The sequence below is a fragment of the Mustela nivalis genome, assembly GCF_964662115.1.
Source record: "Mustela nivalis genome assembly, chromosome: 7".
NCBI lineage: Eukaryota > Metazoa > Chordata > Mammalia > Carnivora > Mustelidae > Mustela > Mustela nivalis.
The window spans coordinates 87,311,760-87,334,308 of NC_139026.1; the positions used below are offsets into that span (position 1 = coordinate 87,311,760).

The 22,549-nt window shown below is 51.4% G+C and overlaps 2 protein-coding genes across 3 annotated transcripts; one reads left to right on the plus strand and one right to left on the minus strand.

The window, feature by feature from the left end:
* Positions 1 to 10,038: 10,038 nt before the first annotated feature.
* TROAP (trophinin associated protein) lies at positions 10,039 to 16,733 on the plus strand. 2 transcript variants are annotated; one of them, XM_082741194.1, is made up of 15 exons: positions 10,039 to 10,207; positions 10,458 to 10,612; positions 10,717 to 10,888; positions 11,603 to 11,760; positions 11,850 to 11,987; positions 12,180 to 12,262; positions 12,766 to 12,818; positions 13,280 to 13,392; positions 14,303 to 14,419; positions 14,538 to 14,621; positions 14,721 to 14,780; positions 15,024 to 15,149; positions 15,272 to 15,905; positions 16,193 to 16,386; positions 16,571 to 16,733. In XM_082741194.1, exons 2-15 carry the CDS (start codon positions 10,469 to 10,471, stop codon positions 16,601 to 16,603), a joined length of 2,109 nt encoding a protein of 702 aa, XP_082597320.1. In that variant the 5' UTR covers positions 10,039 to 10,207; positions 10,458 to 10,468; the 3' UTR covers positions 16,604 to 16,733. The 2 variants fall into 2 exon arrangements, with proteins under 2 accessions (XP_082597320.1, XP_082597321.1); XM_082741195.1 differs by having other exon boundaries at positions 10,111 to 10,346.
* Positions 16,734 to 17,359: 626 nt separating this feature from the next.
* On the minus strand, positions 17,360 to 21,068 carry C1QL4 (complement C1q like 4). The gene is made up of 2 exons (XM_082738938.1): positions 20,274 to 21,068; positions 17,360 to 18,153 (listed from the first exon to the last, which is right to left on the minus strand). Exons 1-2 carry the CDS (start codon positions 20,808 to 20,810, stop codon positions 17,974 to 17,976), a joined length of 717 nt encoding a protein of 238 aa, XP_082595064.1. The 5' UTR covers positions 20,811 to 21,068; the 3' UTR covers positions 17,360 to 17,973.
* Between the last annotated feature and the right edge of the window lie 1,481 nt (positions 21,069 to 22,549).

A 22,549-nucleotide genomic window follows, 5' to 3' on the forward strand; every position in this document is an offset into this window, starting at 1 on the left:
TCGGGCTCTCTGCTCCGCAGGGAGCCTGCTTCCTCCCCTCTCTCTCTGCCTGCCTCTCTGCCTACTTGTGATCTCTGTCAAATAAATAAATAAAATCTTTTTAAAGAAAAATGACAGTAGCTGACATTTATTGAGTGCTTACTCAATGAATTACTTATATAAATTATATAAATTACTCAATAAATTACAAGAATTAACTCATTTAGTCCTCAGAACAACCTATTAGGTAGATACAATTATTATCCGCATTTCACAGATTCACAGAACTGTTCCCAGTTCACGTAGCTGGTAAGGAGGAGATGGGATTTGAACCCAGGTGGCTTAACCTCGGAAGCTCCACTCAGTGCTGAAGTTGGGAAGGAGTCGGCCAGCTTGGGAAAATGCCCTAAGTGTCCAGAAAGCACTCTCAATGTTTCAGGAACTAAAGGAAAGCAGATACTGCAGATACTGGCAGATACTGCTACCAGTCCTCTAAAATCAGTTTTCCTTTCCAGCAGAGTCAAAAAATCGGGGGACATACCACTGCTGAGAATAAAGGCGGTATTTCCTAGCTTGCGGGAAAGCTGGGAGGGCCATGTGATAAGTTCTGGCCAATAGGATGCAAGCACAAGTATCACGTGGCAAATTGCACCCTTCTTCCTTAAGGCATAGCTGGCCAGAGTCCAGTTCCTCCTCTTCTTTGTTCCTTCCTCCAGCCTGTTGTCTGTTGCTCACGTGCTGCCAGCCCCATACCTGGGGATCACGGAGTAGTAAGCTGGAAGATGCTGCCCTACTAGCCGTGGACTGCCTACTATTGGAATTGTAAAATTATTATTAATAATTATAATTTTTTAGAGTAGTTTCAGGTTCATGGCAAATTGAGTAGAAAGTACAGAGCGTTCATGTACACCTCCTGGCTTAATCAGCTCAGGCTACCATAACAAAATTCTATAGATTGGATGGCTTAAACTATACAGGGTCAGAGGTGAAAAGTCCAAGTTAAAGGTGCCGTCCTGGTTGGTTTCTGATTGGGGTTCTTTTCCTGGATGGTATACAGCTACCTTCTCAATGCGTCCTCACAGTGGGGTGGTGGGGAGCAAGTTATTTGGTGTCTCTTCTTACAAGGGCCCTATTCCCTTCGTGAGGACCCCACCCTTATGACTTCGTGTAAACCTGATAATTTCCCAAAGACTCCACCTCCTGGGGCACCTGGGTTGTTCAGTCCTTAAGCATCTGCCTTTGGCTCAGGTCATGACCCCAGGGTCTTGGGATGGAGCCCTGGATCAGGCTCCCTGCTCAGCCAGAAGCCTGCTTCTCCCTTTCCTACTCCCCCTGCTTGTGTTTCCTCTCTCACAGTCTCTCTGTCAAATAAATAAGTAAATAAAATCTTAAAAAACAAAACAAAGACCCCATCTCCAAATACCATCACATTGGGGCTAGGCCTTCAACATAGGAATTTGGCAGGGCAGGGGCAGGGGGTACTGATACAATTCAGTCCACAGCACTCCCAGTCCCCACACACATACAACCCCACCATCATCCTGTACCACAGCGTTCTACTGGATTTTTAAAAAGATTTTATTTATTTATTCATGAGAAAGAGGTAGAGGGAGAAGCAGGTTCCCCACTGAGCAGGGAGCCTGATGTGGGACTCGATCCCAGAGCCCTGGGATCATTCCCTGAGCCAAAGGTAGACATTTAACCATGTGGGCCACCCAGGTGCCCCTGGATTTTTAGGGAAAATATAAATAAGTAAATCTGTATCTCAGGTAAGACACTGTTGAATGGGGTTTATCCTAACTGATCTAGCCATATGGAGAGGAGTCAGGGAAGGACATTGTGCACGGCCTTGAAAGCCACAATACTCCAGGAAATCTGGTCAATTCTGACTGCAACTGCAAAGGACTCTTTAAAATGAGTGATGTTGGGGCACCTGGGTGGCTCAGTGGATTGAGCCGCTGCCTTTGGCTCAGGTTATGGTCTGGTCCTGGGATCGAGCCCCGCGTCGGGCTCTCTGCTCGTCGGGGAGCCTGCTTCCCCCTCTTTCTCTGCCTGACTCTCTGCCTACTTGTGATCTCTGTCTGTTAAATAAATAAATAAAGGTAGAATGAGTGATGTTACAATATTTCTTTTTCTTAAGAAGAAATGGAATTGACAAATTATCACTATGATTACTAGTTTAAGGTCTCTCTAGTCCAAAAGATAATTTATACATTTTGTAGCATACAACAAAATTCTTTTTAAATTTTATTTATTTTATTTATTCATTTGAGAGAGAGACAGAGAGAGCACAAACAGAGAGAGAGGCAGAGGGATAAACAGGCTCCCCGCTGAGCTGGGAGCCCAAAATGGGAATTGATACCAGGACCTAGAAATTATGATTTGAGCAGAAGGCAGACACTTAACCATCTGAGCCACCCAGGCACCCCCACAAAACAAAATTCTTACATCTCTTTGCTCAGAGTTGTATGCTTGATACTCTATATTTTTTTTATTTTTTAAAAGATTTACTTATTTGACAGAGAGAGAAAAAAAAAAAAAAACACAAGCAGGGGGAGTGGCAGAGGGAAATGCAGGCTCCCAGTTGAGCAGGGAGCCCATGTGGGGCTTGCCCCCAGGACCCCGGGATTGTGACCTGAACCAAAGGCATACGCTTAACTGATGGAGCCACCCAGGCGCCTCATATGCTTGATACTTTAAAAGGTTGTTAGAGAGATGCCTGGGTGGCTCAGTCAGGCATCTGCCTTTGGCTCAGGTCAGGATCTGGGTCCTGGGATTGAGCCCTGTGGCGGGCTCTGCTCAGCGAGGACCCTGCTTCTCCCTGTGCCCCTACCCCTGCTTGGGCTCTCTCCCTCTCTCTTAAATAAATAAATAAAATCTTTAAAAGAAAAAAAGTTTGTTAGGAACTGGAAAATGCTTGCTTCTTAGTACCTCAAATAAGAAAAGAAAAACTGCAATTGGTTTTCATCGTTGTCAGTCATCTGTGCACTGGGAAAGATTCTACAAGGGGAATACTGACACCTTTCTTCTAGGAAACAGTTACCAGGCCACACCCACAGAACTTGACCATAGATGAACCTCTCTTTGCTACCCCTTTCAAGACAGATGAGTCTCAAATATTTGAAATGAGAAAATAAACCTCACCAGCAGAGAGTTAAAGAAAGCCCTCTAGGTTAGGTCTGATTATTAACATCTGCGTATATGAATTTTAAAACAAAGGAACTATTGAAAAATCCTTTTTGGTTGATCTCTGTCTTTTTTTATTGCTAAATTTTCCATCTCAATTCATTAATTGGATCTGGCAAAGAGAAGAGAGCCCACATTAATTTGGGAAGTTCCTAAGATATTTGTTAAAGCCAGTAGAAAAAATGAACTATTTTAAAATAGGCAAATGACATGTTTTTTCTTTAAGATTTTATTTATTTGACAGAGCACAAGTAGGCAGAGAGGCAGGCAGAGAGAGAGAAGAGGAAGCAGGCTCCCTGTCGAGCTGAGAGCCCAAAGCAGGACTCAATCCCAGGACCCTGAGATCATGACCAGAGCCGAAGGCAGAGGCTTAACCCACTGAGCCACCCAGGCACCCAATGACATGGTTTTTAAAGGCCAGTCTTGAACTCACAATTTTCAATATATTTAGATACAGAAATATAGATGTAAATGTGGTGTCTTCATACGTGTGTGTGCATATACTCTCTATTTCTGTGTGTGTAGCCTATATTCCCTAGCTCTGTTCACTGAGAGGAACTGGGACACCAGTATCCTAATAACAATGAGTACAGTTGGTGTTCAGCTTTTGGTTTCATTTCGTTTCTTCTCTTTCTTTCTTTCTTTCTTTTCTTTTTCTTTTTTTTTTTTTGAAGATTTTATTTATTTATTTGTCAGAGAGAGAGCACAAACTGGGGGTGCTGCAGGCAGAGGGAGAGGGAGAAGCAGGCTCCCCAATGAGCTAGAGCCAGAAGCAGGACTCAATCCCAGGACCCCAGGATCATGACCTGAGCCGAAAGCAGACACTTAACTGACTGAGCCACCCAGGCGTCCCTCTTTTCTTTTTATTGTTTTTAACAGGCTTTATTTTTTAGAACATTTTTACGAGACCAGTGCTCTAATCCCTGAGCTACAGAGCCTCACCTTTTTAGAGCATTTTTAGATTTATAGAAAAATTGCAGAGAAGGCACAGAGGTTTCCAAATACTTTCCCTTTGCTACCCTAAGAGGGAAACAATTCTCCATATAGTTAACATTCTATATTTCTATATTGGTGTGATACATTTATTGCAACTGGTGAATGAATGATACATTATTATTAATTAATGTCCATAGTTTACATTGGGGATTATTTTCTGTGTTGGAAAGTCCTACAGACAGTCCAAATGCATAATGTCACATGTTCACTATTACAGCATCCTACAGATAGCTTCCCTTCCCTAAAAATTCTCTGTGCTCTGCCTATTTATCCTTCCCTCTCCCCTACCCCGTGGCAACTTTCCTTCCTGCTAACTCTTGCCTTTTCCAGAATGTCATATAGTTGGAATCATATAGTATATGATTATAGTATAACCTTTTCAAGATTGGCTTCTTTCACTTAGCAATATGCATTTAAGATTCCTTTTGGTGGCATAATATCTCATTTCTTTTTATCACTAAATAATATTCTGTTGTATGGCCATACCAGTTGTTTATCCATTCGGCTACTGAAAGACACCTTGGTTGCTTCCAAGTTTGGGCAATCATGAATATAGCTACCAAAAAAACCCATGTGTGGGTTGTTATGTGGACATAAGCTTTCAACTCATTTGGGTCAGCTCTTGGTTTCTAAATAACTTACTCCAATAAAAGGAACCAGAGCTCCTTGGAGAAATGGTTGATTCCAGAGCTGATGTAGGGAAAGTATAATTTGAGCCTGAAATGTGTTGCTATGCCAGAAAGAGAAGAAATGCTAAAATCTGATAAATGCTGAAAGGATGAAGGCAAGTTTACAGGACACAGAAGATGGCTTGAAAGGGCCCCAAATGACCAAATCAGAGTCAACCTGAATGTAAAAATAAACAATATTAGTAACTGGGTACTAATCCACTGCATATAACAGGAAAGTATGAGTGCATACTGAGGTACTTAAGTAAAGTGAAAGTTGGATGAGGAACAGAATATTCACATAATCTCAACATACTCCCCCCAACAACACACACAAAATAAAAATTCCAAAGGGAAAGAATTATTTACAGCAGAGAAAGCTGGCATTTTTTTAATGAAGTAATCAAAGGAACAGGACATATGGAGGTGGGCAACCCCAGGTAGGAGGCTCTAGAAAGAAAACAGCATCATTTCCATGATGGTCCTGCCAGAGATGCATACCCTGAGTCTTGTCATGAGAGCACAGCAGACAAACCCAAACTGAGGAGCATTCTGCAAATAAAGGGCCTGTAATCCTTAAACACATCAAGGGCATGAAATTCAAGAATGAAGGGGTGTTCCAGATTGAAGGAGACAATTCAGTGCAACACCTGCTTCTGGGCTGGATCCTTTTGCTATAAAAGATGTCACTTGGAAGATGCGAAACTGGGGCACCTGGGTAGCTCAGTTCGTTAAGCTTCCAACTTTTTATTTCTACTCAGGTCATGCTCTCAGGGTGGTGAGATCTAGCTCTGCATTAAGCCCTGCATCAAGCCCAGCTTTGGGCTACACGCTCAGCCTGGAATATGCTTGAGAGGCGCTCTCTCTGCCCCTCCCCCACCTCTCTAAAATAAATAAATCTTTATTTATTTGGCACAGAGAGAGAGAGAGAGAGAGAGACAGAGATCACAAGTAGGCAGAGAGGCAGGCAGAGGGAGATGGGGAAGCAGGCTCCCTGCTGAGCAGAGAGCCTGATGTGGGCCTCAATCCCAGGACCCTGAGATCATGACCTGAGCCGAAGGCAGAGGCTTTAACCCACTGAGCCACCCAGGCACCCCAAGCCTCTTATTCTTTATATTGGTTTAGGTTTAGGTCTGATTCTTGATATCGGTTTAGGTCATGATCTCAGAGTTCTGAGATTAAGCCCCGAGTCAGACTTGTTGCTGGACATGGAGCCTGCTTAAGATTCTCTCTCTCCCTCTGCACCTACCCATTCCCTTCCTCTTTAAAAAAAAAAAAAAAAGAAAGAAAGAAAGAAAGAAAATAACAGAGAGTCCACTTAATACCCATTAGAATTGTACAAATTAGAACATTTTAGGGGTGCCTGGGTGGCTTAGTGGGTTAAGCCTCTGCCTTCGGCTCAGGTTATGACCCCAGGATCCTGGGATTGAGCCCCACATCAGGCTGTCTGCTCAGCAGGGAGCTTGCTTCCCACCCCCCCACCTGCTTCCCTGCCTACTTGTGATCTCTTTCTCTGTGTCAAATAAATAAAATATTTTTTAATGTTGGAACATTGTATAACATCAAGTGTTGGAAAGGGGAGAAGTGATAAGAACTTCAAGTAATAGTAAGAGTGTAAACAGCTACAAACCTGAAAAATAATCTAGCAGTATTCAGTGAAGTTAAGTTTGTATAAGCCTTCTGATCCAGAAACTGCAGTCCTGGATATATGTCCCAGAGAAATTCTTGAACAGGTTCACAGGGGACCATTTAAGAAGAGAATTCTCTAGCATTGTTCATAGAAGTTGGGAATGGGGGGCACCTGGGTGGCTCAGTGGGTTAAAGCCTCTGCCTTTGGCTCAGGTCATGATCCCAGGTCCTGGGATCGAGTCCCGCATCGGGCTCTCTGCTCAGCGTGAGCCTGCTTCCTGCTTTCTCTCTCTCTGCCTGCCTCTCTGCCTACTTGTGATTTCTACCTGTCAAATAAATAAATAAATCTTTAAAAAAAAAAAGAAAAGAAGTCGGGAATGGATACATAAATTGTGAGGGATGCCTATCATAGATTGCTATGCGATTGTTGTAAGCAACAAGCTAGATTAAACACAGCAATAAAGATGGAGCCTAGAAGCAGAGTTGGCTGAAAAAAAGTAAAACCAAAATCATACGGTGATGCCACTTATGCAAATTAAAAACAGTTGCCCTAAACAACTGTAATAGGTTGAATAATGACCCAGTCTGAAAGATGTCCACGTCTTAATCCCCTGAATCTGAGAGTGTTACCTTAGATGGCAAAAGGAATTTTGCAGATGTGGTTAAGGACTTTGAGATGGAAGGTTATCCTGAATTATACGGGTCACTCAATGTTATCACAAGGGTCCTTGTAAGAGAGAAGCAAGAAATAACTGTGGATAGTAGATGTGATGACAGAAGCAGAGGTTAGAGTGATGGAACAAGAGGCCTAAGTTAAGGAATTCTGACTGCCCCCAGAAGCTGGAAAAGGCAAGAAATGGACTCTCTCCTGAAGCCTCCAGAAGGAACAGAGCTGTGTCAGCACCTCAATTTTAGACTCTTGACCTCCAGACCCATAAGAGAATAAACTGGCATTGTTTGAAGCCACTAAATGTGCAGCAACCTCTTACAGCAGCAAGAGGAAACTGATGTGCAACCTTACATGTTTTATAAGCACACATGCATAGTCAAGAACTTCTCTCAATCACATTAGAGTGCTGTCCACAGGGCAGAGGAATAGGAGAGAAATAAGGGGTAAATCATAGAATAAACAAGATAGGTGGCTTGCGGGCCCCTGTACACGAGGTCTAGCAAAGACGAACAGAAGGAGGTCACTCTACTGCGTAGAAAACAGGTTGGATGCTTTGATAGGTATGATGGATATTCTGGATAGTGGCTCCGTTAAAGACTTCTCTGATATAAAAATCAGTCTCCCTTGTATCTTGATTCTGTGAAGGTGATGCCCTCAAGAGCAGACATAAATATGTTAGTCATTGAAAGGTATGTCCTCTTGGTAAATCATTCCATTTCTCTTATGAATTTGATTAATATGAGTCAGTCCCTAGATCTACTCTGGGTGGTCTGACAAACTCATGTTTCCAGGTTTGTGAAGCTGAGGACCAAACCTGCATTGTGCTGATTGCCTTAAACCCATGTGAAATCACTATAGAGCCGTCTTGGTGCCTCCCCACCTTTCAGATTTGGTCTTATTCCTCCCTATATCCCAAACCCCTAGCAAAGGACTTTACACACAGTAGGTGCACAATGCTTGTTACTAAGACCCATCCCTGTGGGTCTAGTGGCTAGATCTGGCACATTCACAGTGCCTGTCGGTGGGAGGAGGTGACCTTCCCTCAACTCAGACCACCTTTCTAGTTTAATTTCCTTCTATTTCCTACATTCCATCTACCCCTAAGACCTCACTATTCTCTGAACACTCTATATTCTTCCATTTTTTTGGTCTGTTGAACAGCCTTCTCTCTTTTAAAAGAAGAGTTCAAATAATACTTCTTGGAGGTCTTCCCTGTCACTCCATGCATTCATTTGATCAATTATTCATCTCTCCATTGACTCATTCAACAAATATTGAGCACTTTACAAGGCAGGCACTAAGCAAGGCATTGAAAATATGATGGCAAGCGAAAAATAAAAGGTCACCACCTTCATGGACGTCTAGCAGGGGGACGGAGTTTAAAAAACACAATATATTATGTTCACATTGATGAATAATCAATTACCAACTAAGATGCATGCTCTGAGGAAACAAACACTATTCTCCGAGACCACAGGACCAAAGAATCTTTTTTAAAATTAGGGCGGGTTGTGAGCAGAGGGGTTAAGGAAGACCTCTAAAGGAAGTAACAGTGAATATCAATTTGGAGGCATGCATAGGCAAAGTGGAAGGCACAAAGGCATTCCAGACAGAGACTGGAGGGAGCGTGAGGAGTTTGAGGAATTCAAAGAGGCAATGAAGTTGGAAAGCAGAGAATAAGATGAGGAGTGTGAGTGAGCAACAGTCAAGGCACAGTGGTAACAAGACCAGATTTGCCATTTTGAAAAAATTACTCTAGCTGCTATATGGTGAATGTATTAAAGTGGGGGGCAAGAGAGAATTGCAAACCTGTAGGTGAGAGTAGAATGGATTAGGGTGGTGGTAATGAAGAGGGAAAAAAGTAAACGAATTGCAAAGAATGAAAAATAGTAAGAGTGAATGAGAGATTGTAGGGGGAGGAAAAGTGGGGTTTGAGAACAACTCCTGGTTCTTGACTAGCAGAATCCACTGTAGTCACGGAGAAAATCTACCAGTCCTGTGCACTTGAAACCATAGCTCATTTTCCCAAAGTCCATTAGAGGTCACCACTCCATTGTAACCAGGGTATTCTAGGTTCCCTAAGTTTCACACCCCTGCCTGCAGGTAACAGGCTGGGGACCCTCCTCTCATCAGTCCTCCAGGCCTGTGGTGTTGAGTGAGCTCCAGTGACACTGGTTTGAGTCCTGTTTCTTATCTGCGAAATGGAGACCACACCTCAACGGGTTGCAAGGCTCCTGTGAGAAAAGGATAGTTTGTTTGTTTGTTTAAAATTTGTTTACCCAGAGAGAGAGAGAGAGAGAGAGACCGGGTGAGGCAGGGGTGAGGAAAGGGAGGAGAAAGGATCTCAAGAGGACTGCCACTGAGTACGATGCCCCACGTGGGGCTAGATATCACAACACTGAGATCCAGACCTGAGCCAAAATCAAGAGTCGGAGGCTTAACCGACAGAGCCACCTAAGTGCCCCAAAGATGGTTTATTTTTATTATCGTTAGGCTCAGTTCTATTCCTTCCAGCCCTTTCTGTCCGTTTGGAGGCGCTTTCTCCTCCCAGGCACAGAGACAGAAGACGTTTCCTATATGGGTCTGGACGCTGTCGGGTAAGAGCCGAGTCTGGGGATCCGGCCAGCCTCCAACACCGTTAGCTTCTTTCAGGAGCGCCAACCCTCCCCGCAAAGCCGCGAGAACGATCCTTCTCCTTGCAATCTCCAGACCTCGCGAGAGTAGGGAGCGCCCGTTGTGGGAAGGACTCGGAGCGCCACGCCTTTCCCGGCCACCGAATGCCCGCCTCCTTTCTCTTTTTCCCGCCTCCCACCCCGCGCTCCGCTCTCGGATTGGCTAGCTGAGTCGGGTCAGTTTTTTCCTGGCCAGAAAGCGGCTCGACAACTAGCCCCGCCTTCTGGCCCCGCCTCCGAAGCCTGTGGATTGGACTGCTCAGCCAGGTGTCACGCGCCTCCGCGGGAGCGCAGACGAGCCAATCAGGCGCTCGGCGTATTTTACAAACTGGGGAAGTAGCTGCAGCTGAAGCCAGTCAAGAAAAAGCGAATCCAGTGTGGGGTGAGCCAGAGTGGTTCCGAGGAAGGTTCGGCGTGGAAATCTTGGACGGACTGGGGGGCTGCGGGGCTCATAGGGAGGAGAGGCCGCTCGGGGTCCTGGAGCGAGAGAGTAGGATCGGGGTGCCTGGAGGGAGCGGCTGCCTGGAGCGGCCTTGGAAGCATCAGGTCTTCTGGGCACATGGGTTTGGGCAGAGGTGGGAGCTTCAGGAATGTCAGAACTGGTGCTCCGAACTGGCTGACCTTTGATCACAGGTCCTGCTTTTCTTCCCATCTCAGCTGTAGCAGTCATGACCACCTTCCAGGGTACGAAGGATCCTGTCCTCAGGGGTGTATCTCCTACTCCTAGCAAGATTCCCGTACGCTCTCAGAGACGCCCGCCTCTCCCCACAGTCAAACCCTGCGCCCTGGACCAGGAGAACCAAGATCCAAAGGTAAGAGGGACCTGGTGGGTGAAGATAGTACCTGCAAGGAGACATAACATACCACCAATGTACCCCAGAGCTGAGCCCCAGCATTTTGTCTTCCCCTCCCCCAGAGATTGGTCCAGAAGCCCAACCTCGACTCAGCAGGCCCCAGGCCGAAAGTCACACATCAAACAGAGAAATCAGAGAGATCGGTGGGGAGCACTCAGCTCCGGAACCCCTTGGAGGAACTGAGGCCTAGCCCTGGGGGACAAAATGCGGGGCCGAGGCACCCTCCCCAGACAGGTACCTGCTGGAGGTTTGAAAAACACAGTCTCCTTAGGAGGGCATGGGGGAATGGGGTTGGTGCAGTTTGCTTGGGAGCTTTCCACTACCCTGGTCTCCTGCATACTGTAAGCAGAGTCTTGAACCCTGCTCCTGGACATCTCTGTACTCCCAGAAGCCGCCCCTCCCTCTTCTAAAGCCTTTTCCAGCTCCCTCAGTCACAATCAACTGCCCTGTGTGCTAATACTTTGTAGTTCTTCTTTTATAGCGTGTCATACTTTGACTTGAGCCTGTCACCTCTCTAGAGTGTGATGGTAACTTCTTGAGGCTGGGGGTTTTCTCATTCATCTCTGAGCCCCAGTACCTGGAACAGTGTCTTACTTAAAGTTCAGGGTGCCTGGGTGGCTCAGTGGATTAAAGCCTCTGCTTTCGGCTCAGGTCATGATCCCAGAGTCCTGGGATGGAGCCCTGAATCAGGTTCTCTGCTCAGTGGGGAGCCTGCTTCCTTCTCTCTCTGCCTGCCTCTCTGCCTACTTGTGATCTCTGTCAAATAAATAAATAAATAAAATCTTTAAAAAATAAAATAAAAAAATAAAGTAAAGTCCTATGAACTTCTGTGAGCCGAGTTTGATAATATGAGTCTCTAGCTCACTCTTGCACCTCAGGGTGACTACGTAGCAGCCCCGGGTCCCCTCAGCCTTCCTCCTCTTCTCACCTTCTCCTCTTCTCTTGCAGAGGCTCCAGGGACTGTAGAGTTTGTGGCTGACCCCGCAGCCCTGGCCACCATCCTGTCAGGTGAGGGGGTGAAAAGCTGTCGCCTGGGGCGCCAGTCCAGTCTGGCTCAGAGAGTCCTGATTCGAGGGAGCCAGGGAGGCACCACCCGTAGGGGCCAGGTAATGCGACAGGATATGAGGAAATCAGGCTGGTGTGGACGGAGGAGGGAGTCCTGAGTCCGTGCTGATGGCCTCATTTGTGGTGTCAGGGTGCCCGCGCCTCTGCATATTTAGCCCCTAGAACCCCTGCCCACCGACTGGACCCTGCCAGGGCTTCCTGCTTCTCGAGGCTGGAGGGACCAGGACCCCGTGGCCGGACCTTGTGTTCTCAGAGGCTAGAGGCCCTGGTGAGTGCTCTTGAGGGGCTGGGATCCTCAGTTCTTCTGTGAGCTCCTCCCTGGGACCAAGCTGGCCCTGAGGAGGGAAGATACTTCCTGAAAAGCCAGAGCGGTTGTGGAGGCTGGTGGGGCTGGTGGTGAGGCCTGAAGGTTTAGGGCCCACGTCTGACTCTGCTCTTTTCTTTTGCTCCCGTGGGTTAGATTCCACCTTCAGGACCTTCCTTTCACCCCTCTGCTCACCCCAGTTTCCAGGAGCTAAGAAGAGTGACAGGTGGCGGCAGCCGGTGAGGAGAGCATCATTTGGAAAAGAATGATCCAATGTCTGATACAGGGGTCCCTCGGAGCTAGAGACTTCATGTAGCTTTAAGACTTCCCAGCAGCCGAGGAGGGGAAGGGGGAAACCTGTGACTGCCCAGGCTGAATCCTTAGAAGAGGGTTCAGGCCTCCACAGCCAGGCCTCCATATGACATCAGTTTTTTTCAGGTTGTGGGGGGAAGAAGGAACAGAAATGAGAAATGCTGTCTGTTTTGTTTATTGGCTAGAGCATAGACTATGGCAATAAATGGGACTTGGGTTTGATTCCTGACTCTCAGCGCTTACTAGAGTAAGCTCACTTTACCCCCCACCAAGCTTGTTTCTTTAATCTGTCAAATGAGGGTAACATTTGTATCATTAGAGGTTGTTGTGCAAAGACTTAAATGAGATGACGTTTGTAAAGCACTTAGCAAAGTGCCCAGCTCACACTTGGTACTCAGTGACTGCTAGCTGCTGTCCTTATTGTCGTCAGGACTTCAGTGAGCCAGACCTCAAGATTACTCCTGGAGACCCCAGTCCCACCTGGTGAGTGTGTCTGGCCACGGGGAGAAAAGAGGGGCAGATGGGCTGCCTAAGTTGGAGAAAGCTCAGTGGGTGGGGAGGGGGCTCGAGGGGAAGGCCACATCAGGAGGAGCCACCAAGGAAGGGACCTTAATAATAGGCCAGAGGTTGCCCAGTTACACTTGTGTCAAAGAGGTGGTCTCTACTTCAACCCTTTCTCTGCCACTTCCTTTAAGATTTACCTTCCACTCACTGTTCTGTCCTCAGCACTAAGAGCCACCATCACACCCCTAGCCTACTTGGGGTGTTTAGATTAGTAAGTGATTACTGAGATGTTGCTGGGCTCCAAGGGGCTGCTAGGCGGGTCCCACTGATGGTACAGTTGGGGCTGTTAAGCTGACTTACCCTCTTTGGAGGTTCCAAAACCCTATGCCGGCCGTTGGTGTGTGTGCCAGCACTACAGCAAACTTCCTGTCTCCTCCTAGCTCCCTCTCTCCCTGAAGGAGAACATGAAGTTGTTACTCGCTCAGATGAAGGAGGAGGGGGCCCCCTAGGTCTGGCCCAGCGGGTACCATTAAGAGAGATAACCCACACCAGGGTGAGATGAGATCCTTCTGGGATGGGGGGAGAAGGGGAGATGTTTGGGAGGAATTCTCTGGCATTGGCCAGCACTGAGGATTTGTGGGAGGGGGTCGGGATGTAAATTGAGTCTGTTTGCCCCACCAGCCCAAGGCTTCTCCAGAGTAGGTCTATTCTCTGCTTACTAGCTGTCTGGAGCCTGGGCATATATTTGTGTCACACAGCAGATCAGTGCTGAGAGCAAGGCAGATCTGACATTCATTGACTCCACAAGTGTTTGTTGATCACTTATTATGTGCCAAGCAGTACTCTAGGTTCTGGATACACAGTAGCAAATAAGTTCACATTCTAGAAAGAGGAGACCAAAAAAAAAAAAAAAAAAAGAGTAAAATATATAGCCTGTCAGGTGGTGATGAGTGAAAACAAAGTAGACACTGAAGGGGGTGTGGAAGTAGGGGAGGGGGTATAACAATTTCATATAGATTGGTCAGGGAAATTAATTGAGAAGATGACATTTCAGTGAAAACCAAAAGGAGATGGGGAAGTGAACCATGCAGATATCTGGGGGAAGAATGTTCCAGGCCAGTTGAACTGTAGATGCAAAGGCCCTGAAGTGGAATGTGCCTTGTGTGTTTGAGGATCAGCAGAAAGGAGTTTGAGGATCCAGCCAGGCTGAAGCAGAATAAGGAGGGCAACAGGAAGTGAGGTTAGGGTGATGGCAAGATCAGATTGGATAAGGATTTAGAAATCAGAGTGAAGCCTCAAAAGGCTTTTCCTTGGAATGAGTGGAAAGCCATGGGGCGGGGCGATGAACAAGGGAGAGACAGGATTTGATTAGTTCTTAAAAGAATCCCACTGGCTGCTGGAATGAGGAGACATGGGAATGCAGAGGGGGAGCGATCACTCTTCCACCTTGTTCCTCCCCACAGGACAACAGTGCCTCCCACCTGACATCCTCCCCTGGCCGAGTGGTGCCACCGTCCATCACCCACCCATCACCCTTTGGACGGGCTCAGCGCATACCTTCTCCTGGCCCCTCAGCTCCAGTTTGTATCCACCACTCCAGAGGGTGGGGGGCTTGCTGGGCAAGGGGAGAACATTCTGGCTGGGATCCCTGCCAGGTCGAGCTCTTGCTCCTGCTCAGCCATCCTCCTCTCTCCCCAGCCCTCCTATTCAGTTTTGCGGCGCCTTGCCATTCGTCCCAAAACCCAGTTCACACCCATCCAAGCAGCCTCCAGGGTTCAGAAGGTAAGAGGGAGCAGGGGAGGTAGCTGACCTAGGCCAGGGCGGGGGAGGAAGGGAATGGATGGGAACAGGGAGAGTTACAATGTCCCCCTTCTGTCCCAGGCCCAGGGTTTGACCAGCCTCTCCCCTCAGTCATGCCCTGAAGAGCCTGCCCTGCCCTGGGTATGTATCTGAAGGCTTTCCATGCTGGGATCCCAGCAATCTGAGGCAGGCAGACTCCCCTGAGAAGCTACCAACTCTCCAACACTCTGTGCTCCTTGGCTGTCCTCCTGCTCTCAGTTTAGGGCTTCCTGACTAACCTGAGCCCTTCCTGGTATGGGGTGTGGGGTGGGGACGCAGGCGGACTGATCTCCTTCCTGCCCCAGACCGGCTTCCTCACATAGCCCCTCTCCTTCCCTGTGCCAGGAGCAGATTGCAGTCCGGTTATTTGACCAGGAGAGTTGTACAAGGGTGCAGGAGGGGCCTGGGAAACCCCCTGTGGCAGCTTCTGACCCTAGTACACCCGCCACGCTCCAGGAGCTGAAGATGCAGGTGGGTGTGCATGTGGGCCTGACGCCTGCCTGGCAGCGACAGAGGATGCGAACAGGACAGTGTGGGTGGAGACTTGTACCCACACCTTGACATCCCCCTGAGGGCTCTTCTCCTCCCCACAGCGCATCAGTATCCTGCAGGAGTTGTTGCGACAAGAGGTGGAAGGGCTGGCTGGGGGCAAGTGTGCCTCCCTTAATGGAGGTTCCTCTCTGGAAATGGTTGAACTTCAGCCCCTTCTGGCTGAGATTTCTAGAACCCGGAATGCCCCAGAGCAGAATTCAGGGGCCTTACACCTTCCCGGACTGTTCCAGCGCCCTGGGCTACCAGAGCCTTATGTTCCAGAGGAGTGTGGGGAAGCGCAGCCCTGCCCAGGAGCAAAGCCGGAGGCAGCTCAGCCCTGCCTTGCAGCAGAGCCAGGGTCCCCAGAGTCCAGCCATAGCAGGGAACCTGGGATACCAGAACTCTCTGTCCAGGAACAGCCTGTGGTATCAGAGCCCTGCCCTCCAGTAGAGCCCGGACACCTGCAGGCTGACTCCCAAAGGCACACTGGACTCCTAGAGCCCTCCCCTAGGATAGAGCCTGGGGCATCCGAGGCCTGCTTCCCGGAACCGAGAAGTCCGGAGTCCAGCCCACAGCCCTGCCGCAGTCAGTGGGCTCCAGAGACCACCACCCTCATCTTCTCCTCCCAACACCCACTTTGTGCCAGCCCCCCTATTCACTCACTCCAGTCTCTGAGATCCCCAACAGGCCAGGCAGGTAAGGAGTTGGTCAGAAGGGTTTCTGAACAAAGGAGGTCCTCATCTCTCACTGGAGGCAGGCCCCTACCTTGCACTGGGTGGTCCCATGCTTTCCTCCAGCTCCCCTAGCCTAGCCTAACACTCCTTGGGAAGGAAGAGAGGAGTTGCCCCTCAATCTCTGTGCTCCTAGTTGGCTTGGCCCCTGGCGGGGGTGGGGGGGGTGCAGGTAGTGGGAAAGGGCTTTAGATGGTGGGAAAAGAGGACTCCAGAGCCTGCACTGAAGTCTCTTTGGCCCTTGGCCCTTAGGTCCCAGCAGTCTTGCCCCTCGAACCCTGGCCCTGAGGCAGCGCCTTAAAGCGTGTCTGACCGCCATCCACTGCTTCCATGAGGCCCGCCTGGATGACGAATGTGCCTTCTACACCAGCCGAGCCCCACCCTCAGGACCCGCCCGGGTCTGCACCAACCCTGTGGCCACATTACTTGAATGGCAGGATGCCCTGGTGAGCCCCCCAACCACAGCCAGGCTTTGCCTGCACAGCACGCCTGGAAAATGGGGTGGTGTGGGTGCTGGGGAGAGAGTGGGGGCGGGGGGCCAGCCTCTGCTTCTTTGGGGAGAGCCGTGGGGAAGGGTTGGCTACGGTTCAAGGATGGCTGCTGGGCTGTGACAGCCTTCTCTCTCCCCAGTGTTTTATTCCAGTTGGTTCTGCTGCCCCATAGGACTCTCTGTCATGATGCATCCACCTCCTGCCCTGCCTTGCTCCTTGCCCCTTTTAGCCCTTATTTATTGTCCACCCCGTGAGACTGGGAGCCCATACCCTTTATCCTTCAATAAAGTTTCTTAATTGTCGTCGGAGTGTCTGTTTCCCACTGGGCCCATCTAGGCCAGCTACAGCTGTTGTTCTCCAGTTGCCCACACGGTGGCAGTGTCCTCCAGCTTAGAGGCGGGCCCTGGGCTCTCTGGATTCCCCAGGCTCCCTCACCTAGAAGCAGTCCTAAAGAGGCATCCCACTCCCGCCAACCTCCGCCCCTGCGCAAGTTGTAGGAGTGCAAATCTGGACCTTTCCGGACCTGCTTTTCTTGCTTTTTGAGATCAGTGCCCCGCTCGAGAGCCATCAGCAGCTCCTTCCTGCCCTAGAGCTCCTCTTCTTACAGCTCCTCCTGCATCAGGCAAAAAGCAGAAGCACCAGACCCATATCTCTGGAACCCCCCCTTGTTAGTGTCATTCTGGCTGGTGTCTCCCTACAGTAGGAGGCCTCAAAGCTCTCCGGAAGCTTATATGCCTCCCTTTCCATATCAGAGTAGAAGCCCTGGGCTACTCTCCTCCTCTCTTCCCCCAGAGACAGGACTTGCCAGGAATAAGTAAACCTTTGCCTCTGGCAGAGAGTGGTAGGACCGGAGTCCTTGACAGCAGTGAGGGAAAGGGTCAGCCATTCTCCCCCACTCTGGGCACTAAGTTAAGAAGCACACACATTCTCCAACTTCACTTTATTGGGCAAGGCAACAGCAGCTGTAGCCCCAGGGCCTAGGCAGGATGGGCGGGAAATGGGGACTGTACAGAACGAGTTATAAATGCTAGGAAAGAATTCACTGGTTCCTCCAGTTCGCAGGAAGGCTGCTAGGCCGAAGCCTGGAGCCTGAAAATGGAGATGAAGGGAGGAGAGGGTGGAGAGAAAGTTGTGACAGGGGACAAGCGCCAGCCAAACGTTTCCTCTCCTCCCACCTGGATGGGCTCCTGTTTCTGCTCTCCACCCCGCTGCAAAGGGCGATCCGGGTGGTAAAGCTGTCCCCCAGCCCCCCGCAGTAGAGATGGTCTGGACTCTGCTTTCACAGGCACGCACTCTGACCCCAGGTGGCCCTTCCGGAGACGCTCTGCTCCTCCTCAGCACGGCCTCCTCCTCTCCCTAGCCACTTCGATCCCCGGGATCGTGGAGAGTCCACCCAGCAAGGCTGCCTCGGGAGCGGGAGGGTCCGCCCCACCGCCAGGCTCTCAAAGGAAGGGGTGGCACGTTGGGTGGGGTCGGCTGGAGGTGGGTGAAGAGGGGAGCGGAGGCGAAGGGCGAGCGGGGGCTCGGGGGATGGGGCCCTGCTCAGTCCGGGTAGATGATGAAGCCGGAGAAGGTGCTGTACTTGTTGGTGTTACCGCCGTGCACCTTCCCGCCGTCCAGCTTGATGAAGACTTCGTCACCCACATCCAGGTGCAGGATGACACTGTTGCTGGCGTAGTCGTAGTTCTGGTCGGCGTCTTGAGCGATGGCGCTGGCCCGGACCTGGCGGGGAAAGAACACAACACGCCGCTCAGCCCCTGTGCGGAGCCCGGGTGTCGAGAAGCTTTGGGCGGAGTAGGTGCACTGGGCCCGCGAAGGCGGGGCGAGGGAAACGGGCTGCAGGGGCTGAGGAGGAGAGGGAGCGCGCGGGAGACCGCTGAGCTTCTCAGGCACTGCCACTCCCCAGCTGAGCGACTCGACAAGTTTCACGCCTTCTCTGGCCCTCAATTTGAACTAGAAGATGGGATTTCATAATAGGATTAAGTGAGTTAGTACATAAGAAGTGAGTTAGAACAGCGCTTTGCACCTAGAAAACGCTCTATAGGGGTTGCTATTATTAGCATTCAAACAATAAAATTAGCCTGTAGGATAATTGCTAAGATTATGAACCCGCTCTGGCCTCCTGAAGTATCTTTCCCTTCCCTCAGTGATAGGGTACAGGTGCGTCTGTAGCCTGGGAGCGAGGGTGCGAGCCATGGGAAGGTGCAATGATGCGTTTTCGCCTCTGGGTGCCCTTACCCCTTCTGGCGCCCACTGGCGCTAGGTCATGGGGGTCGCCTTCCGCCCCAACAGGTAACCTCTTCTTCCCTCTGGCCTCGCTGCTGGTCGCCTAGGGCCGCCAGCCCCTTCCCCAGCCCCCCTCTTCGTGTCCCGCGGGAGCTGGTTATTAACTCATTAATTATTCATCATTATTCTAATCACTATTTACCGTCCCCAGGGCCGCAGCGCCCGCGCCACGGAATACAGAGTGGGAGCCGCGCGGCCCCCACCCCCCTCTGAAACCCGCACATTCTAGATAGACAATCGCCCCCTCCTCCTGCTCACAGATAACCTGCAGAGACCACACACACCTACTCAAGGCCCCATGCAGATAGACACTGATCCATTCTCCCACCCTGGACCCACAGACACTCGCATTACACACACACACTCACTCCCTTACACACAAACGGCTGTCACTCCCATGCAGGCACACATACAGTCTCTCTTTCCTTGGGTCCCTGGGGCAGCCCTGCTGGGAGAAGACCCCAGTGCAATGCCTACTAGTCCTGGAGCAGCAGGGTGCTGCAGCTGGAGCAGGACCGGGCTCCAGACCTCCAGGACCAGCAGGCCTGATGTGCCATGGTCCACATCTGGCGCATGGGGCATTCAGAGGTCACCGCTTAGCCCCAGTCTTACCCCCTGCGGCTTGTGGGGCCCAGGTGCCTTGCCCAACCCCCACTCCACGGCCTCTCCTTCCCTCTCTGCATGTCCCAGTCCTCCCGCTGAGTCCTTGGAGCTATTCTCCCAAGTCAAGGTGGCAGTGACTCCAACTCTGACCACAGGGGCAGGAGCAGCAGAACCTGGAGGCCAGAGGTTGCCAGGGAAGATGTGGGGCCTACAGAACCAGCCCAGGGTCCAAAGATTCTGCTTTATCTGTTCTTTGCCTCTTTCCCCGTCCAAATCCCTTTCATCATGCTGCCCAGCTGGCCGGTGAACTGCCACATGATTTCCACCTCTGCCTACTGACTCAGTATTAGCCAAGGGTAAGGCCAGCTCTGGAATGGTCTGAGGCCCTGGGTGAGTGTCGTCTTTCTTTTTTGCCTTTTACTCGAAAATACAAGCTGAATGGCCAAAACAAGAACAGCTGCCCACTGCCCATTGCCAGAGACCTGGATTCCATGCTAATTCAAAAGAGCCAGACTCCAGGTAATTCACCCATCCTGAGGTGGAGAAACCCAAAAGCCGGAAAGGCTGCCTCAGAAGAGAGAGTGGCCCAAGACAGGGCGAGAACAGACGCTAACTGGCAGGATGAGACACTAAAGAAGTTTTGGTGTAGGGTTGCCTGTAGTTGGAGAGTGAGGATAGCAGCTGCAGAGACATTAAGCTTTGAGTCCTAAGTTCCGAGTCTGGCACATTCCTAACGCTCTGTGAGACCCTGGGCAGGTCATTTCCTTTCTCTGGCCCCAATTCCTCTTCGGCTAAATGAAACAATTTGTAAATTCTTGGCAGCCTGGCGTTTCTGGACTCAGTGACGCTGTTGGGTGAAGGGTTTGTATGCAGCCCTCAGGTGGAATGAGTGCAGGGAGATTTAGAAAGCTGCCCGGTCTGCTCTGGACCTGGGTGGGGGAGGGGCACCTCACCTGTCCATTCTTCATCAGGTCGGCCCACATGCTGGTGCCGTCACCGCCGCGCATGAGTACATGGTAAGCGAAGAAGTAGACACCTGGCATGGGGCAGGTGAACTTGCCGCTGGCCGCCTCGTAAGCGTTCCCCACATTGGTGACCACGTCGTCGAAGCGCAACACCTCGTAACCTTCGTGTGGCCGCCGCAGACCCGCGTAGAAGGCGATGCGAGGCACGTAGCCTGCAGGGGGCGCCACCCCGCCAGGGCCTGGGCCAGGAGGACCGGGTGGACCTGGCCTGCCCGGCTCTCCTGGAGGCCCTCTGGGGCCTGGGGGGCCCGGGGGCCCTCGCAGACCTGCCTTCCCGCGCCGGCCCACCTCTCCCTTGGCGCCCGGAGGGAAGGGGGGCACAGAGGCGGGAGCGCCGTCGGGTCCAGGGCCTCGCGGCCCGTGTGGGTCGCATACCATGCGGCAGCGACCCAGCATCTCATAGTGAGCTGGCCCGCGGGAGCTGTGCACCAGCAGCGGAATGGCCACCAGCAGCAGCAGCACCATGGCCACCCCGACGGCCGCGCCTGCCACCCGCTTGCGGCGGCTCAGCCGCGACGCGGCCAGGGCCAGCAGATCCTCCTCACTCTTGGGCGCAATGGCGGCGGAGGCCCGGGGCTCTCCGCGGGCCCCGGAGGCGGTGGCCGGGCTCGGGCCTGGGTCGGGACCCCCCCGACGGCTGCGCCCGGCCCCCCCGGCCCTGCGGGCTCCCGCCTCAGCGGTGCCGTTCCCTAAACCTTCCGTCAAGGCGGAGGTCCCCCCCGTGGGTTGGGCCAGGGGGCTCCCGACGGTTCAAAACCCGTGGTTCTCTATTACCCTCCCTTTCAGCCTATCGTTCCCGGGCGCCTGAAATCAACGGCTTCTCGGACGGCCGGTTTCTTACAGATCTAGGATGCCTGCTCTCCGGACAGCTGTTTTCTCAAGGATGGCGGCGCCTAGGTCCCCGGCTACCCAGACGGATCGCTCCTGGCCGGAGCCAGGGACTACTCTCCGCGCTCTGGACGTCCCGGGCTCGGCGCTGCGGGTGGCGCCCGCCGGACTCGACCTCCTCGTAGGTTTGCGCTCTGGCTCTTGGCGAGCACTGACGCACCTTTCTACCCCAGCCGCGGCCCCAGCCCCTGCTAGAGCCCTGGACCCGCGTTTCTCTCCAGCTGGAGCTCTCCCTCTCTGCGTCCCTAACCTTCCTCCCCTCCCTCCCGGGGCGGCAGTGCGGGTGGTGTGAGCCGCTGCGCGGCGGGAGCCTCTATAAGCGGCCCGGGGCGGAGCGACCCCTGGCGCCCAGAGTGGGAAGCGCGGGGGCGGGGCAGGCAGAGGCCCCCACCCGCGTCCCCCCCCCCCCCAGCTTCTCGGTTCCTGCCTGTTCTGAGCCGATTCTGCAGGAATACACTGCCCCCACCCTATCCTTACTTTCACCCCACCCTGAGTTTGGTATTCCCAGAGCCCGGAGGAAGCCAGAAATAGATATGGGATAAAAAGGGGTCGACATACACACACAGAAGACAGACAGAGGTGGATTCCAGAGCTAAAAAACCACCCCCTCCAAAGAAAGGCCCACAAAAAGGAAGGGTGATAAGAGGTTGAAATTCGCCACCCCACGACCCTCAGTGCCGTGACCCAATAACACATGGTAAAAGCTTCAACAAGTACATGTTGGCCTGACCTGGAAAAGGCAAATTTCCAGCCACCCCTACCCTCGACCCTCAATGTTGGGGGGGGCACAGAGCAGCGAAGAGGGTGAAGGAACGAGAGGGAAAAACAGATCAGGCTTGAGGAGTGAGCAGGAAACCGACAGGAAAGCAGAGAAGAAACGACAGAGAAATCAAAGAGACAGAAAGCCAGATAGAGACGCAGAGACAGAGACAAAGCTTCTAAAAGAGACTAAGTGACAGGCCCAAAGCGGGTGAGGGAGAGACAGAGACAGAGAGAGAGAGACAAGAGCGGAGACAGGTTGACAGATCGAGAGAGAAATGTAAATGGCGCGCTGCAGAGAGACACCCAGGTCCGTGTTCGGACTCCAATGTGACATATCAACTGTGGGGAAGATGCGGGGGCGGGGCGGTTCTTCCAACAGAGTGGTAGGCTCCAGGTCTGTGCGATGTGACAGTGTGCTGGCAAGTGTGGACCAGGCCATGGTACCCTGGCCTTATGTGTTTCTGGGTGAGTGGGATTGTGGATTTTGTGTTGTCTTTGTGTGTGTGTGTGGCCCCGTGGGGGGGGGGCATACCCTGTTTGAAGGGAGGTTTTTT

Bases quoted from the DNA above. Each gene is read 5' to 3' on its own strand.
- C1QL4 (XM_082738938.1), bottom strand. From the start codon at position 20,810: ATGGTGCTGCTGCTGCTGGTGGCCATTCCGCTGCTGGTGCACAGCTCC. The intron at 18,154-20,273 runs GTGAGGTGCCCC...TTTCCCCGCCAG, and splicing joins ACCTGATGAAGAATGGACAG to GTCCGGGCCAGCGCCATCGC.
- TROAP (XM_082741194.1), top strand. From the start codon at position 10,469: ATGACCACCTTCCAGGGTACGAAGGATCCTGTCCTCAGGGGTGTATCT. The intron at 11,761-11,849 runs GTAATGCGACAG...TTGTGGTGTCAG, and splicing joins GCACCACCCGTAGGGGCCAG to GGTGCCCGCGCCTCTGCATA. The intron at 12,819-13,279 runs GTGAGTGTGTCT...GTCTCCTCCTAG, and splicing joins GGAGACCCCAGTCCCACCTG to CTCCCTCTCTCCCTGAAGGA.